The following is a 16,159-nucleotide window of genomic DNA, read 5'->3' on the forward strand; positions in this document are numbered from 1 at the left end:
TTTAAAATATATTATATTTCTCATTACTATAGATAATTGTTTTTAAGATTACAAACTTTAAAAAAGTTTCTGGTAATAGGAAAGAGCCCAACAATTTCCGTTACTATAATAACAAATTATTTTTTTAGCGTTTTTTAAATTAGATCATAACTACTAGACTTATGGATTTCTATTTTAAAAAATCTTTTTCATCTTGGCTTCGAAAATTTGAAATAACAGTGATTTCAGCGATAGTGATGGTAACTATTTCAAATCATTGCATTTTAGTCAGATGTTTTCCATAACTCGATAACTTTTGTAAACCAAATGTAAACCGCCGCACGTGCGAGGTTAACAAAAAATGCTTATTGTTAAGGCAGATGAATTATATTAAAATTGTTGTTATTTTTAAACATAACTATTAACAGTATATATCTTCGCATTGCAGTCCGAGCGCTAATCGGCCCTTCGTTACGTTGTAAATCTTTTGCCGCAGCAATGTCGGAAGCTCTGGACAAATTTGATGCGGAAGATGCTGCCCGAAAAACAGCCAAAGATGAGGGCGTTAAAGAAGCGCAGCGCTTAAAACGTACATTAAAAAGGAAAAAGTGGGTCGACTGGAATGACCAGGACACAGAGGATGGCAAACGTCGGGCAACTGACCCTGCTTTTGAAAGGATTAAGCGAAAGAAGAGTGCCATTTTGCTGAGCTATTGTGGGGCCAATTATTTTGGCATGCAACGCAATCCGGGCATGCAGACCATTGAGGAAGAGCTTTTTAAAGTAATGTTGAAGCACAAATGGATAACTGAGGATAGCTTTGAGCAAGTGCAAATCGCCTGCTTTCAGCGAGCCGCCCGCACTGACAAAGGTGTGTCTGCTGCTCGTCAGGTGTGCTCCGTTAAATTGCGTAAGTTTCAGATGGCAGTTGAAACCACATTAATTAACCTCCGGTTTTTGTTTAGCTGATGATCTGGACCTGAAGGCTTTCAATGAGGATTTACCCGAACAGATTCGTTTATTTGGTGTGGAGCGTGTTACAAAGGGATTTAATGCAAAGGATCAATGTAATGCACGAACTTATACATATACCCTGCCTACAATAGCATTTGCTTCATGCCAGACTGAAAGCGACAAGGAGGCGCAACCTGTTGAACAGTCTACTTATTCCATTTCCCCAGAGCATCTACAAAAGGTCAGAGAGACACTTCAACTGTATGAGGGCACAAAAAACTTTCACAATTTCACCAGTAAAAAGTTTGTATATGACTTCATATTTAATTTTTTCTTTACTCATGTGATATTATTATGTAGAAACTTTTTGGATCCCTCGGCGAAGCGATTCATCATGCTCTTCAGCTGCAGCGATCCGTTTAAGAGTCCTCAAGGCATTGAGTTCGTTACTCTAAAGGTAAAGGGTCAAAGTTTCATGTTGCACCAAATCCGGAAAATGGTAGGTTTGGCCATTGCCATAGTAAGGGGGAACACAACTACTAGCACCTTGGAGCGTGCACTTACCGAAGAGCGTTTAGATTTGCCAATGGCCCCGGGCCTTGGCTTAGTTTTGGATACTGTTCACTATGAACGTTACAACGATCGTTATGGCAAGGATGGAATACACAATCCTTTAACGTGGGAGGCCCAGGAAACGGAGGTTAGCGAGTTCGTGGAACGACAAATCTTTAGTCAGATTTACAAAACCGAAGCTGAGGAAAAGAATATGCTGGATTGGATTAGCACCCTGCATTATCATTCATATGACACACGTCGAGATGATGCGCCACCGCCACCTCCAAATGCCAAACGGAAAGGCAATACTACTGAAGATGACGGTGAAGAATAGCTGCAGCAGTTAAGATTATGCCCGGTTATTTTTCTGTTCAATCTTTGTGAAGCAGTAAAATGATTGTTAGCAACAGAAAAGTGCTCTAGATATATTTTTGTGGATTTTTAAATGTTTTAGGTTTAGTTTTTTTTCTCAAAAAGATTGTACACTTTAATAAACTTTTAAGACCCTATCTGCAATGCAACAAGCATTAGACTCCTTGAATTCCCATAAAATTTTAATAAAATGCTTTTGAATGGGATTATTGCTCATGCGAAAACCACTTTTATAATATTTATACGGGTGTGAAATAAAATGATCATTATTTAGAAACGACCACCCTTCTTCTTTTTGTGGCCACCCTTGCGATGTTGTTGCCTAGGTCCGGGAGCGGCTTCCTCACGGTAAACAGGTGTCGCAGGGGATTGCTTGCTCAGATTGACGCGATTAGACATGTCACTGTGAATAAATTAATCGAGAATTTGAGGTCTATGTTTAAGGTCCATATAGTTATACAACTCACTATTGATCAGCTGCTCCAGTGGCCATGCCCTGTGATCCCTTGATGACGTCCTTGCCGCGAGCACCGCCACGCTTCTTACGGAAACCAGTTCTCTCGTATTTGGGTAACCAGCGTTCGGGATCAGGTCCCACTTCAGCATTGTAGTTCTTGGGTAGTTTGCCTTTACGCTTGCGATTGTTATTTCTTTTCTTCTCAGCAGGAGTACTTGGTGAGGGTTCAATCTTGCCGGCCGATTTCTTGGCAGCCTTGGTAGACATTACCCAATTGGCCGCTTCGAGAGCATCAATTTCTGAGGCAGTTGTCAATGTCTCAAGTTTGGGAAGTTTGCGACTTATCTCCAATGCTCGTTTGGGATTGAATTTGGCATAGGCAATGACCAGCTGTGCCAATACCTTCATGTCATTTGGCTTGAGCTTAAGCAACTCTTCCAAAGAACCGGCTGCAGTCTCTGCAGCGCCACCACGCAAATGAAACTCTGCAGCCTGGCGCCACATATCGGAAAGATCGCCGCTGCTTACATTGTTTTTCTTATACCATTCAACAGCTGACTTTAGCAGGGCTGAAGCCGCCGGCGTGTTATTAGTACCCTGATAAAGGGAGACCAAGGCGGATACAATACCCGGCTTGTATTTGGCTTCACCCAATGAGAGCAACGTCTCAATAGCATCCTTGCGATTACCTTGCTGCAATTGCAGCTGAATGATGGCAAACTTGCTGACAAACTCAAAGGATTGACGCGACGATGCGAACTTTTGAAGCAATCCAATCGCTTCCTTGTGCTTTTTGTCCTTGGCCAACTGGCTGCAGCGTATTAGCAAAGACTCGAATTCGACTTGCGGATAGGTCTGAGCTAACTTTTGAGTCAGCTGTTGCACTTGGTCACTGGCATTGGTATACAAAGCCAGCAGACAATTATTCACGGCAATTATCTGCTTCTGGCGGGACGTCAGCTTCGCATCACATGCTTCTGCCAGAGCGGCGCGTATTTTCTTCTTAGAGTCAAAAACATTTTGATCCTTGTTAATGACAACCGAATTATTGCTTGCAACCGCAACCAATGCCACATCGTTGGGCTTATGGCGCAGGCAATCCGCATAAATAATGCTGGCTTCCTTAACCTTGCCCTGTAGTTGCAGACAATAAGCCAACTGAACACGAATTACATCCAATTCTTCAACAATCTCCTCCTCAGAGGCACCCTCCTCTTCGAGATATTCGCGACACAACTTCTCGCTGGTGCGTAGCTTGCGCTCAGCTTCCACATACTTCTGCCGATTGGATTGAATGCAAGCGCTATTGAAGTAATGTTCATACGTCTCCTCGGGCACTTCGGGTACATCCTTGTTCTTGTCCAGCGCCAAATTGGCAGCCACAGCGCTCAGATTGGTCCGTCGTTCATCTTCGTACTCGTCGCTGGTGTTTTTTATGATGTCCTTGTACGAGTCAAGGCATTCCTCGTAGCGTTCCAAGCGATATAGGATCTGAGTGCGCAACTCTTTAAGATTAGCGGGTAGTGGTTGCACACCTGCATCATCTATGGTCTTAAGAGCTTGCAGCTGCTTGTTTAAGCGATATTCACAATATGCCTTCTCAAAGATTAGCGAGGAGCTAAGCCGATTTTTCTCAATAAACTTGTGGGCTTCCTCGAATTTGGATAACTGCACTAGACAAACGACCTTACAGTGCAAGGCTGTGGCATCATCTGGAGCTACGCCCAAAACTAAGGTAAGGACAAAAAATTGTCAAGTCTAATCCAATCTTCTAAAGAAGCCTCCATAGAGAAATCAACACTTACTGCGATTCACAGCTTTAACTGCCTTATCGAATTCACGATTATTGGCAAACTTATTGACATCGGCATAAGCAGCGCTAATCAACGCCTCCTTGGGATTGCTGTCTTTCGACATTTTTGTCTACAACAAAAGGAAAACAATGTATTGCAACTTATCCTCTGAACTTTCGCCTTGCATGCGTTTCGGAAGACACATCAGCAATAAAGCGTTGCCACTAAGTTAAACAGAATATAAAATGAGTACCAGATGGTTTTGCAAAACGGTGACAAATTTTTAATATGAATCTAATTTGAAACAAGGACAATTAATAAATTCAGAATAGAAGTTAGATTTATGTGTTAATGAATAAATCTGATAGTTATAGCAAATCAAAATATCCCCACAAGTCACAGTAATATCCGATAACCAAATAAGCCGGATTATATGTTCCATCGCTAACAAATTTAGTATTGAGTTTACTCGCTGGCAACGCCTTAAGCGCGAGATAAATTGGAATCGCTGTTTTTCTTCTGCTCTACTTTAAGATTTTAGAAAACAACATAATGTCTGCGGAAGTTGAATTTAATAATAAAAAGGAAATCCATCTTCGCACACTAAAGCAGTCTGGTCATGTCGGCTTTGACAGTTTACCGGATCAATTGGTGAACAAGAGCGTTCAAGGCGGATTTGTCTTCAACGTCATGTGTATAGGTGTGTATGTATACAGTTGCAATCTGTGTGTGTGTGTGTGTGTGTTTGTCTGGGGGCTGGGGCAGAGTGAATCAACAAAGATATTACTTGCGGATTGGAGCAATTGCAGAGTGCATTGTTCGGAATTTAAAAAACACTAACGCGCAAACACACATACAGCCACAGAACGCTTATACGCGATGAGTCATTTAAAAACAATTAAAACTGGAACACAGTGTCGGTGCCTTATTGGTCTCATTCCGTCCCTGGGTCTCTGTTCTGATTTGATCAATATGTGCATAGTGTCCGGCAATCGATTTTTAATTGAACTTTCTACTATGCACTACAAAATTTCTCCCTGACACCAATTGAATTCGTAATTACCTTCTCTATTTTTTAAAGGCGAGACAGGCCTGGGTAAATCCACATTGATGGATACCCTCTTCAACACCAGTTTCGAATCCACGCCGAGCCCTCATACCTTGCCCAGCGTTAAATTGAAGGCCCACACCTATGAATTGCAGGAGAGCAATGTTCGTTTAAAGCTTACCATTTGCGATACGGTTGGCTATGGCGATCAAATCAACAAGGACGATTCATTCAAGGCAGTGGTGGACTATATTGATGCCCAATTCGAGAATTACTTGCAAGAGGAGCTGAAGATAAAGCGTTCATTGGTCACCTGCCATGATAGTCGTATTCATATCTGTTTATATTTCATCTGTCCCACGGGTCATGGGCTTAAATCTCTAGATTTGGTGTGCATGAAGAAGTTGGACAGCAAGATCAATATAATACCGGTGATAGCCAAAGCCGATACCATTTCTAAGATGGAATTGCAGCGTTTTAAGGCAAAGATCATTCAGGAACTGAATAGTAATGGTGTCCACATCTATCAATTCCCAACCGATGATGAGACAGTGGCCGAGACCAACACCAGCATGAATTCGCACATTCCATTTGCCGTTGTGGGCAGCACTGAGTTCATTAAGGTGGGCAACAAATTAATACGGGCTCGACAATATCCCTGGGGCACGGTGCAAGTGGAGAACGAGACTCATTGCGATTTCGTCAAGCTACGCGAAATGCTGATTCGTACCAATATGGAGGACATGAGGGAGAAAACTCATACACGGCACTATGAGTTGTATCGCCAAAAGCGACTTGAACAAATGGGCTTCAGCGATGTTGACAGCGAGAACAAACCGATTTCATTTCAACAAACATTCGAGGCCAAGCGCTCCAATCATTTGGCCGAGCTGCAATCCAAGGAAGAGGAGGTCCGCCAGATGTTTGTTCAGCGGGTCAAAGAAAAGGAAGCCGAGCTAAAAGACAGTGAAAAGGATTTACATGCCAAATTCGAGAAATTAAAACGAGATCATGCCGAAGAAAAGCGCAAACTAGAAGAATCTCGAAAGGCTCTCGAAGAAGACTATTTAGATTTTCAGCGACGCAAACAGCAATTGGCCACGGCTCATCATACTCTGACGCTGGGAAAGAACAAGAAGAAGTAATCTAATCGATCGAATTGTCGGTGTCTTTTTTCAAGTATTTTCTGTGCTTAACCCAAAGTAATTATTGCTTTTTTCATCTCGTTGTGTATTTCATTTTACTATTATTAAGTTTATTTCAACTATTGACATATATACACATTTGCATACACACACATATACATATATATATGCATAAACAACATATATTTACAAAACTAACGAATAAATCGAACTTAGTATTTTAAAACATACCAAATCAAAAGGTTTCCTTTTAAACTTTAGTCTTGAGTTTAAACGAACTTGGAACTTTTATGGATGGTTTATCCATGGTTATAAAGATTCTTGGATTATCCCCTATAAGAAACTAATAATTTATAGAAATTAAAATAATTCGTTAAGCATATAGTTTTAAAATTTTTGTTTGTACCGAAAGGATCATGGGATTTTATTTTACGAATTCACAACTTTAATAGTCAACATACTGTTCTAATCTATTTTGGTTACAACAACAAATTGCAATACTTTAATTTTTTGGTTCATTTATTTAGCTAACTAAAAATTCCATTGTATATCCGTACAGTGATTGATGCAAACATCCACTTCTCCATGGGTCGTCGTATCTTTCCCTGTGAAGTGCTCATCAAAGTCGATGCCCATATTTATTATTTGATCAGAGATGCATAAATGACGACATTGCTTAAAGAATGAGTGTGTCATTAATTTCTTTACACTCCATCGACTTGAGGGATGGCGATTTAAACAAATCTCTATATACTGATGAAAGTCGTCGGAAAACGTTCGTCTGCTGTAGTTCTCTTGAGGTTTTGTTCCTTTAAAATAATTGTATGGCACGGTTCCTTGAACATCCAAAAATGTTGATCTATCCAACAGAGATGGAATATTTCCACGAATCTTTTCGGTATACATTAGTGTAGGCTGAGCATCCAGATAGGGTCGAAATCCATTTGCCAATTCACAGGAACAGATGCCAAGAGAGTAGACATCCGATTTTTCCGTAAAGCCGCATAAATTCTGATCCAAAACTTCAGGTGCAACCCAATTTAAGTTTTCCTCTACGCCCGGCAGAATACCATGTAATATGGGTTTTCTCTTTCCATGATCGATGAAACTGCGACAGCTTTGAAAGTTGGCGAGTAATGCCCTATTTCCGTCCAATAATATATTAGATGCCCTTATGGATCCATGAACAAAGAGATGGGTGTGTATATACAAGAGGGCCGACAGAATATCTTTCAGAATCAAGGCTATCAATGTCTCCGGAAATCCAGCGGTGAATACATTTTCCAGTAGCAATTCGCAGTTTCCATAACGAATGAATGGATATAATATATAAACATTAAATCCACTGACAAAACTGTGAAGAGCTGTGTATATGTTAATATGTTTAAATTGCCGGGAATGAAAGAGTTCTTTGCCTAAAATATTTAGCTCGTCACGTTTCTGTTCTAACGAAAATTCTTTTGCAAAATACAATTGCTTTTCTTTAATATAATTTACTCTGTAAAGCGTCCCATATTTTCCATCTTTTAATGCTGATAAGAACTCGTAATCAAATATATTATTGCTAAACATTGTAATTGTTAATGAATAGAAATAAAAAAAATATATTAGTGTGACCAAACTCTTGAAAGGCAAGACCAAGTGCGGCAGAACAAATGTCAAAACTATTGAAAAAGCTTTTAATTATTAAATTAGGTATGAGTAAATATTTATAATGATTAAATGTATGTCAGCATTTTATTTGAATATAGAAGATATTATTTTGTTTGTTCACCCAGTTCCATATTCATTTCTTGGTCACTGTTTTCGTTTAAAAGTTATCGTTATCACTGTCACGTAAAAATGCATTAATCTACTTATGTAGATAAACTATCTACAGAAGTAACCAGATTCTTTTCATTGTTCTTGTTGTAAACTTGCGACTCACTCACTGCAAAAGTTGTAAAAATAAAAAAAACGCAAATAAAAAACGCAATTTGTTAAATTGCAAATGCCATTCGGCAAGCGGAAATGAAAGCAATATCAAATAACTAAAGCAATTATCAAGTGTTCATCTAACAATTTTAGTATAAATTGTGGGTGGAAGAAACAAACAAAAACAAGCAAAAAAAAATCGGACCTTTTGTTTTTGTTTGTTTAAAATTTCTCTACGATTTGTTATTTGTTACGCTTAGTGAGTGGGCGGTGGTTAGTTATAAGTAGTATTAGTAATCGGACGTGAATTCAACAGAATGTCTGGCGCAAATAATTTAGTCGCGATAACATTAATTACATTCTACGCCGTTCTACTGCAAACAGGTGAGAGCGACAATCAGTCACCCAGTCCAATCAATAATTTATACAAAAAAAAAAAAACTCCAAACACCTTTTGCATATTGTTTTGTTTCGCAGTTACCAGTTCATATACTGTGCAAATAACTGCACCCGAACAGGCCCTAGTTGGGGCCAAAGTTAATCTAAGTGCCACTCTCTTAGATGATGGAAAACCGCCCAATCACTCGAAATCATATAAATTCACCTGGAAGGATGGCTTGGGACATGAGAAGGTACACACAGAAGTTTAAAAAATATATATGAAATAAGCCAATAACTTGCTTATGTCGGCCCCTCATATTTATTGACGTAAAGTTGTTATATTGCCTATTGTTAGCAGCTCTAGGCCTTTGCCTAGGAATGTTAATTTGTATGCCCTAATGATGTACTTCTATAGAATTGTAAACTATTTGGAAGGGTTAACTTAGGCACAATTTACTTTTAATATTTTTTTTAGAATTTTTTTTTATTGGAGCCCATTTGACTTAAACTTTCGTTGAGAACGAATCAATTTCAGCGTAGAAAGAAGCCTCACCAAAGACTTAAGATCAAATTTTGATACTGTTAAACAAAGAGTAGTAGTTTGTAAAGTTTGCTTAGATATAATTATAAAAAGGCTATAATATAAAAGTTTGTGAATTGAAATTAATTAAATAGACAGTTGGTTAATTAAATGAATTTGGAAGATCTAATATGTATAATAACAGTGATTCTCTATTAGAATTGATCACACAAAGCTATACTAAGGTAAAGTTAAACTTAATGGCTTAAATTGAAACGCCACCGTCTCGATTTTAGTTTAGCTTATATATGAATAGATACAATAACAAATTGAAGCGACAACATTTCCATACGTGCCTGGTACGCTTTTCTATCAGCTAAGGTTTTTCCACCCACAACGACCCATCCCCACAACGCTATTGTTGATTAATTTGCTGGACAAGTGAATTAAATTCAAATTAAATTGTCTCATTTTTAATTGTTTCTTTTTTGTTTCTACTCTCCCCTGTTATTCAAGGCAATCGAAACAGAGAACTACACCTGCAATTGGACAGTGGAGTATACTGAAGAGGGTTTGAAGCCGGGTCTACTTAAACTGGAGGTGGAAGTATCGGAATTTGTTGTGCTCACCTGGTTCACTTTAACGAGAACTGAAAAGAATATTAAGCTTGTCAATACATTAAGCGGGCAATTGCAATTACTGCAGAATAATACAGTGCGTCCGTTGGATTTTGTGTCTACACAAGATGCAGTTGATCATAACATTGCACTCTGGCCAGCTGATTTAGAATATTTAAAAGAGAATGGTTATTATTATATACAAACATATTGGTTCCAAAATTGTACATATCTTGGCATGTCCAATGCTTATGATTATAAAGCAATATATCCAAGTCCGGAGCAATATTATGACATTGAAGTATTGGTAGTTGCATCTAAGACAGCGCCACCAGAGCCAACTACCTCTACAACAACAACTACGACTACAACAACAACTACGACTACGACAACGACGACGACGACAACCAGCACAACTCCTGCAACCACAACCACTTCTACATCCACCACTACTACGCCAGCTCCAACAACAACAACTACTCCAAAGACCAGTACTACAACTCCGATTACCAGTACTACTCCTGCGCCTAAGACAAATATCCGTTCTAGACGTGATCTTAATGAAACTATGCATGCCAATGCTGCAATTCTTGGTCTTAACCTTGTAAATGCCCTTAAACAGCAACAACAAATGGATAGAATAAGCCAAAAGAATCGAAACAATAACATATCGTTAGCTTTGGTCAATCCTTTGGGTGTACGCAGAATAACACATCTAATTCACCAGCCAGACGATGTTGTTCCCTATAATTGTGCGAACAAGAGCATCGTGGCACAGGACTCAAATAAACTCTATGGCTACTTTCAACGACGCGTTATATCCAAAAGTAAGTGAATATCACCTTCCTAGCAACTTCTATAATACATTATACTTATCTTCTTTTTGAACAGATCCTGTCTCCGGCTTTACTACAAGTGGTAAGAATTGGCTACAGCATTGGGAACTATTAAGTCTAGATGTCGCTTGCAAGGGCTCTCCACCGTTTGACATATGCATAAAGGTTTATAGTGGTATGTGGAAATCGAAATTGTCAAAATACTTCTAAAAATAATTCATTTATCTGATCCGTAACCAGCTCCCTATAATGCCACAGGAAATGAGACATGCACTTTTTACAATAAGTATGATAGCTGCTCTTTCAATTACAATCGTTACTTCTCGGAAAGCAAAACGCTTCTTTTTTTTATACGCAACGAAGTATCCGAGAAGGTTAATCAAGTTACTATTAACCTATATGAAGGTACAATTTTAAACTTGCCATTTTGTTTGTTTACCTTACATTTTGATAAGTTTTCTCTTGAAATTCTATTTTCTCTTTGACACTTTCTTTTGTGCTTACAGCAAAACGACAATCACAACTTTCAGTGGTTGTTGTTCCAATCGCCTGTACTTTAATGGCCGTCATTTTGGTAATATTCGGTGTGGCTTATTATATACAAAGCCGTAATCGGTAAGCCCATGCATACATACATGTGTCTTTCTAATATGAAATAATTTGGATTTAATTTTCACAGTTTCACTGTGGAGGTGGCTGACTTTAATTTTGGTGATACTCAATCGGTGGACTTGGAGTACAAGACATTCCAGCAGCGTTTGCTTGATAGCCTGCGCGATGCCTGGCCATGGCCCAGATCACGCAGATATTCTCAGTCTAGCTCGGATCTCATGACTGCAGAGGAGCAGCCGTCACATTCGATACCCGCTGGTAGTGGAAATATTGGCGATGTGGATAATAATTTACGCTACAACACACTCAACTGAAATTGAAAGTTGATAATGCTGTGAGAATGGGAATATTGTTACCTAACGAATTAATTAATTAATCAATTTAATTTAAATATTTTGTCATTAAGTTATTCTTTTGTTATTTGTATCATTATTGAAATGCACCATCTTTGTGTGTTTAGTCATTATCTTCTTGTTCAATCAAACACCATTAGGTGATATATATTTACCACATATATACATCTTCGTCCATATTTAGCTCGCACATATACACAATATACACACAAACACCTTATCCCGCTCATCAATGGCCAAAAGCATATTGTTAAAAGAAACAAAAAACAAAAAAATTGAAAGAAAGTAGAGAAAGACTGTCTTTGTTCTAAACTTGCATAAGATGTAGCAAAATTGAAAGTATTTTAACTATGCGCACTCAAAAATGAATGTTGTCTTTAACAAAATTCAAATGTTTAAAATTGCAAAAGTGATAAAACCTAACTCGAAAATGTTATATCGTTCGCAAGGACATTGAAGACACGAAAATCGAAGCAAAGACACTCTCAACATCAACAAACAATACAATACAAACGCATACACAAATAAATATTCATTGTGATAGATCATAGAATAAACAGTATACTTATATAAATATGTTTGACATTGTTTCTTTTATATACTTGTGATCCGGAAATTTTGTTTCAAATTACTTCGGCATATAGATAAAATGTGAAACAATAAAACATAAAAAAAAATTTACTTAAACACAAATATTTATTCTATTTGATTTGATCAGAAGGTTTTTAAGAAATCAGATCCAGGATATCAATCATCGTATCCTTTTTAAAGACTTATCTGAGTCACCTTCTAAATAATTAAATAATAAATTCAAAAGCAGCCCGCGAATACCTTACCATTTCGATACGAGTCTCTCGAATTCGCTCGGGGCGCTTATATGCAACTACAATCACATTTCCAATTCGCCCTGCCAAAATGAATATTTGCTCAGTGGTTGGTTCGGTTTTGGGTATTTCTAAAACCTGTGTATTTGGTAACTCTGTTTAGGAATAAACAATGTTTTTGAATGATCTTGGCCAACCTCAAATATTGAATGCTAACAGAAACTACGGACCATACGAACAGGTTAGCAACGTTAAGTAGCACTCTATTAGTATTAACAATTAAGTTTACAGCACAATGGTCCCTTGCTTGTAACTGCGGCTGCCTTCAAAAATCATGTCAAACCGGCCAATTGGGGGGGTTTTGTTATTGGATCTGAGAAAGATATCCATGATTTGCAAACAACTTTTCCAGAATTATATACAAGGAACTGTAGCTATTGTGTCCTAAGGCCAAATGAACCAACAGAAATTGAGTATGCCAATAGCAAGATTACATTAATGCTTCTGCCTGCTGGTGCAAGGGCTCCAGGCGAGAGCCTTAGAAAAGCCACTACATATTATTTGGAAAGTGAGTGACTACCGTCTTTTTATTGGGATTATAATCTGTCTAAACGTTACTTATAGATGGATATACCAGAGCAATAATTGTGGATGAAGTACCTGCCACTTTGGACTTTATACCAAAGGCTAACGCTTCCTTTCATAGGGGTCTCAGAGATGGAATTGATGTAATGTATATAGATAACCCGGTGCTCGACTGCTATAAAGAAGATACATATGCACTGATGCAGTTAATTCGTCCGAAACATATTTATGGAGTTAGGCAGGATAATCTACCAAAATGGCTACTAGATTTATGCGTGAGAAGGGATTTATATGCCTCTTATGAATGTTGACAGTCATTTATATTTAGTTTAGAAAAGCTCCATTTAATAAAAAAATCTTTAACTAAAACCCCTAAAACACATTTAACCCTTTGCAGCCTTGGCCTTGCTCTTGATTTTCTTCACACGCTTTAGGCCATCCATTTTGCTTTTCATAAACTGCGAGTACATAGACATCATGGTAGGAACATCCTCCTGACGCACTACTGTAGAAATCTATCAAATGAAATCACAAAATTAAATTATAAATCGGAGATGACGTCCAAGTCGACTCACCTTTTGAGACTTGGACTGGGCTCGAATGAGGCACATATAAGTATCTGGCTTAGGCAAAGGCGGTCGTCCAGCTCTCGGCACGGGTTTATCATGTCCATCATCTGCAATTGATAATGAAAATGCATTTCTTAATCCACTGACAGGTGGAGAGAGGGAAATCGTTCACATGCTACTTACAGCGTTTGAATGTTATCGTGAACGAAGAGTCCTTTTTTGCAGCATTGGCTATCTTCTCCAGCCGCAGTATAAACTAAAATTAAAGGGCATTGCATTAATTGTACAATATAATGGCTTTCAAAAATGCATTATTTACATACATTGGAACTGTCTAGCAAAACCATATTTCGTGGCAAAGCAAATGTAAAGGGAGATAGAAAACGATACAAAAAGTGACACTGACAATTAGACTGCCAACCTATTAAAAAAGAAAGCAGTTGAGTTTTGTTACAGGGCTGGCAACACAATATGTCATTTTGAAATTCAAATAAAAGCATTTTACATATATAAAGACTTTCTACTTTGTCGTTGCCTTTGTGATTATTGTTATATCAAGTGTATTTAATTTATAATAAATCTTTAAGATTTAAATTCAGGTCAACCGAAATAATTCCGCCAGGGACGCACACCAACAAGTCAATTGCATCGGTGTGGCAGCACCTAAAAAATGATTGGTTGAGAAAGCAGCAAGGAGACCGACCAAGGCCTAGAAAAAAACTCGTAAAATACTACGAAAACGTACAACTGCAGGGCGAAAAGAGGCGGAAAGCTGTTGCACACGTTTGACAACAAAAAAATCACCTTTGCCTTACTCCCACAAATAAAAACACCAATCAGGCACGCGAGAGGAAGTTTTAGCAAGCAGCAGCAGAAAACGGGGGAAGAAAAAAAAACACTGACGCTGAGCCGATCGAACATCTACGACCGTCGCTGCCGCCGCCAAAGGAAGCACTGCCCGCCCACGCCAGTAGAAGTAGCAATAACAACAACAACGGCTTTGTAGTAACCTTCAAGCCTCAGTGCAGTGTGTAGTAAACAAAAAGCATAGAGAATCCTAACAAAACAAAACTTTGCAAATATGGTGAGCCACTTGGATGTTATTTTTTCTCCTCTAAGCTTCTAAGCAGTTGAGGAAGGCTAGGCGTTTGGATGACGGCGCGTCATTTCTATGCACACACTCACAGTTAAATAGGCGCAGTGTGAAAAGAGAATATGCCGCGCCGTTTTCATCGCCGTTGTGAACTTTGACCGGCAAACCTAAATTCTTGTCCATTTTCCATTGTTCATCAAAATTTTAGGATGTGTTCCTAATGATCCGGAGGCAAAAGACAACCATCTTCACAGATGCGAAGGAAAACACAACAGTTGCTGAACTGAAACGTATGATTGAAGGTGAGTCGCACAGGAGGGGGAGTAAGAAGGTGGCAAGGTGATGTTACATGCATGTATGTGTGTGCTAGCTTGATGGGTCACTGTGTGGGTGAGCGTGTGTTTGCTCCTATTTATAGAATCCATCAACATTTTTGGTTTTTTTTTTTTGTATTTTATGATTATTAAGTAATTTATTTCTTATTACTATTAATTTGTATTTCCTTTCTCTGCGTCGCTTGATTAGGTATACTAAAAGTACAGCCCATCGATCAGCGGTTATACAATCAGGACAATGACATCATGGAGGATGAGAGCACGCTGCAGGATTATGGCGTTACAGTGTCAACGGCAAAAGCTCAAGCTCCAGCGCAACTGGGCTTGACCTTCAGGTGAGAATCACACACACACACATACGGAACACGGATAGAAAAGCATTAAACATTAAACAACAATAAAATATAAGTGTAAAACTGATAAGTAGATCTGGCAAAAGTCGCACATGCCGTCATGAGCTTGTCTTCATAGCTATCAACAACGGGTTGATACAGTGAACTGTTAAAAAAATTATAAATTTGTTTTATAATTTGAATCCAATTCTTTTATGTCACTTTATAATATTCTTGCCTTGAATCTTATATAACTCTTGCCTCTTTCCTTTTGCATCTCAGTATAAAAAGTCAATAATTAACTTGATATTAACATCAAAACATAGACTTATGTATATGCTGTTTATAAAGATGACCTTATAACTCGAACTCTTTTGACGATTTTTAAGGAAAAAGAATTGTTCCACAGAATTTTGAAGTCAGAAGCGTCTTGATATAGAGATGCCTTAATTGAATATAAAGCAAGTTTTTTTTAGCTTTAGGTTGAGTGCTTTTCTATTAGATTCCACAACATATCATGTTCTCTGTTTTATCGAATTCTTATTTAAATTTACTATTCTTTTATCCAGAAACGACTTGGGTGACTTTGAGACACTGGATATGTCACCGTACTCAGCACCACCAGATTTACCTGAAGTTATGAAAAACCAAGAGGCCTCCAATGGACAGGAACAAGTTGCATAGAGAACAATATAAAATAATAATGATAAACAAATGCGGCAAGAGAGAGGTGTTCGTCATCAGTTTAGTCACTCAGAGTCAGTCGTCAGTCAGTCAGTAAAACAAACTTTTTAAAAAATTAAAACTTAAAGGATAAACAATATTGAGCAATTGAAATGCCTTTTTTGTATTGGCATGAGAGACAACAACAAACAAAAACAAACT

The 16,159-nt window shown here is 38.2% G+C and overlaps 8 protein-coding genes across 9 annotated transcripts; 5 read left to right on the forward strand and 3 right to left on the reverse strand.

The window, feature by feature from the left end:
- Positions 1-283: 283 nt before the first annotated feature.
- Pus1 (Pseudouridine synthase 1) lies at positions 284-1,997 on the forward strand. 2 transcript variants are annotated; one of them, XM_068300211.1, is made up of 4 exons: positions 284-329; positions 428-889; positions 945-1,236; positions 1,294-1,997. In XM_068300211.1, exons 2-4 carry the CDS (start codon positions 478-480, stop codon positions 1,820-1,822), a joined length of 1,233 nt encoding a protein of 410 aa, XP_068156312.1. In that variant the 5' UTR covers positions 284-329; positions 428-477; the 3' UTR covers positions 1,823-1,997. The 2 variants fall into 2 exon arrangements, with proteins under 2 accessions (XP_068156312.1, XP_068156311.1); XM_068300210.1 differs by having other exon boundaries at positions 295-889.
- Positions 1,998-2,066: 69 nt separating this feature from the next.
- On the reverse strand, positions 2,067-4,320 carry Srp72 (signal recognition particle 72). Its single transcript, XM_068300209.1, has 3 exons — positions 4,123-4,320; positions 2,328-4,047; positions 2,067-2,263 (listed from the first exon to the last, which is right to left on the reverse strand). Exons 1-3 carry the CDS (start codon positions 4,232-4,234, stop codon positions 2,131-2,133), a joined length of 1,965 nt encoding a protein of 654 aa, XP_068156310.1. The 5' UTR covers positions 4,235-4,320; the 3' UTR covers positions 2,067-2,130.
- Positions 4,321-4,575: 255 nt separating this feature from the next.
- On the forward strand, positions 4,576-6,548 carry Septin2 (septin 2). Its single transcript, XM_068299833.1, has 2 exons — positions 4,576-4,810; positions 5,192-6,548. Exons 1-2 carry the CDS (start codon positions 4,663-4,665, stop codon positions 6,301-6,303), a joined length of 1,260 nt encoding a protein of 419 aa, XP_068155934.1. The 5' UTR covers positions 4,576-4,662; the 3' UTR covers positions 6,304-6,548.
- Positions 6,549-6,685: 137 nt separating this feature from the next.
- Positions 6,686-7,919, reverse strand: Stlk (Ste20-like kinase). The gene has a single exon (XM_068300314.1). It carries the CDS (start codon positions 7,873-7,875, stop codon positions 6,835-6,837), a length of 1,041 nt encoding a protein of 346 aa, XP_068156415.1. The 5' UTR covers positions 7,876-7,919; the 3' UTR covers positions 6,686-6,834.
- Positions 7,920-8,209: 290 nt separating this feature from the next.
- LOC137583941 (uncharacterized) lies at positions 8,210-12,229 on the forward strand. Its single transcript, XM_068299136.1, has 7 exons — positions 8,210-8,601; positions 8,695-8,849; positions 9,635-10,562; positions 10,627-10,746; positions 10,812-10,976; positions 11,078-11,186; positions 11,251-12,229. Exons 1-7 carry the CDS (start codon positions 8,535-8,537, stop codon positions 11,495-11,497), a joined length of 1,791 nt encoding a protein of 596 aa, XP_068155237.1. The 5' UTR covers positions 8,210-8,534; the 3' UTR covers positions 11,498-12,229.
- A 201-nt stretch (positions 12,230-12,430) lies between these two features.
- Positions 12,431-13,314, forward strand: LOC137583943 (uncharacterized). Its single transcript, XM_068299138.1, has 3 exons — positions 12,431-12,601; positions 12,652-12,928; positions 12,985-13,314. The coding sequence occupies exons 1-3, from the start codon at positions 12,533-12,535 to the stop codon at positions 13,254-13,256; spliced, it is 618 nt and encodes a 205-aa protein (XP_068155239.1). The 5' UTR covers positions 12,431-12,532; the 3' UTR covers positions 13,257-13,314.
- Srp14 (signal recognition particle 14) lies at positions 13,244-13,962 on the reverse strand. Its single transcript, XM_068299140.1, has 4 exons — positions 13,838-13,962; positions 13,698-13,770; positions 13,521-13,621; positions 13,244-13,460 (listed from the first exon to the last, which is right to left on the reverse strand). The coding sequence occupies exons 1-4, from the start codon at positions 13,859-13,861 to the stop codon at positions 13,329-13,331; spliced, it is 330 nt and encodes a 109-aa protein (XP_068155241.1). The 5' UTR covers positions 13,862-13,962; the 3' UTR covers positions 13,244-13,328.
- A 155-nt stretch (positions 13,963-14,117) lies between these two features.
- EloB (elongin B) lies at positions 14,118-16,105 on the forward strand. The gene is made up of 4 exons (XM_068299139.1): positions 14,118-14,598; positions 14,816-14,909; positions 15,133-15,277; positions 15,844-16,105. Exons 1-4 carry the CDS (start codon positions 14,596-14,598, stop codon positions 15,956-15,958), a joined length of 357 nt encoding a protein of 118 aa, XP_068155240.1. The 5' UTR covers positions 14,118-14,595; the 3' UTR covers positions 15,959-16,105.
- Positions 16,106-16,159: the final 54 nt, after the last annotated feature.

Source organism: Drosophila tropicalis, unplaced genomic scaffold (assembly GCF_018151085.1).
Source record: "Drosophila tropicalis isolate 14030-0801.00 unplaced genomic scaffold, ASM1815108v1 contig_878, whole genome shotgun sequence".
Classification (NCBI taxonomy): Eukaryota; Metazoa; Arthropoda; class Insecta; order Diptera; family Drosophilidae; genus Drosophila; species Drosophila tropicalis.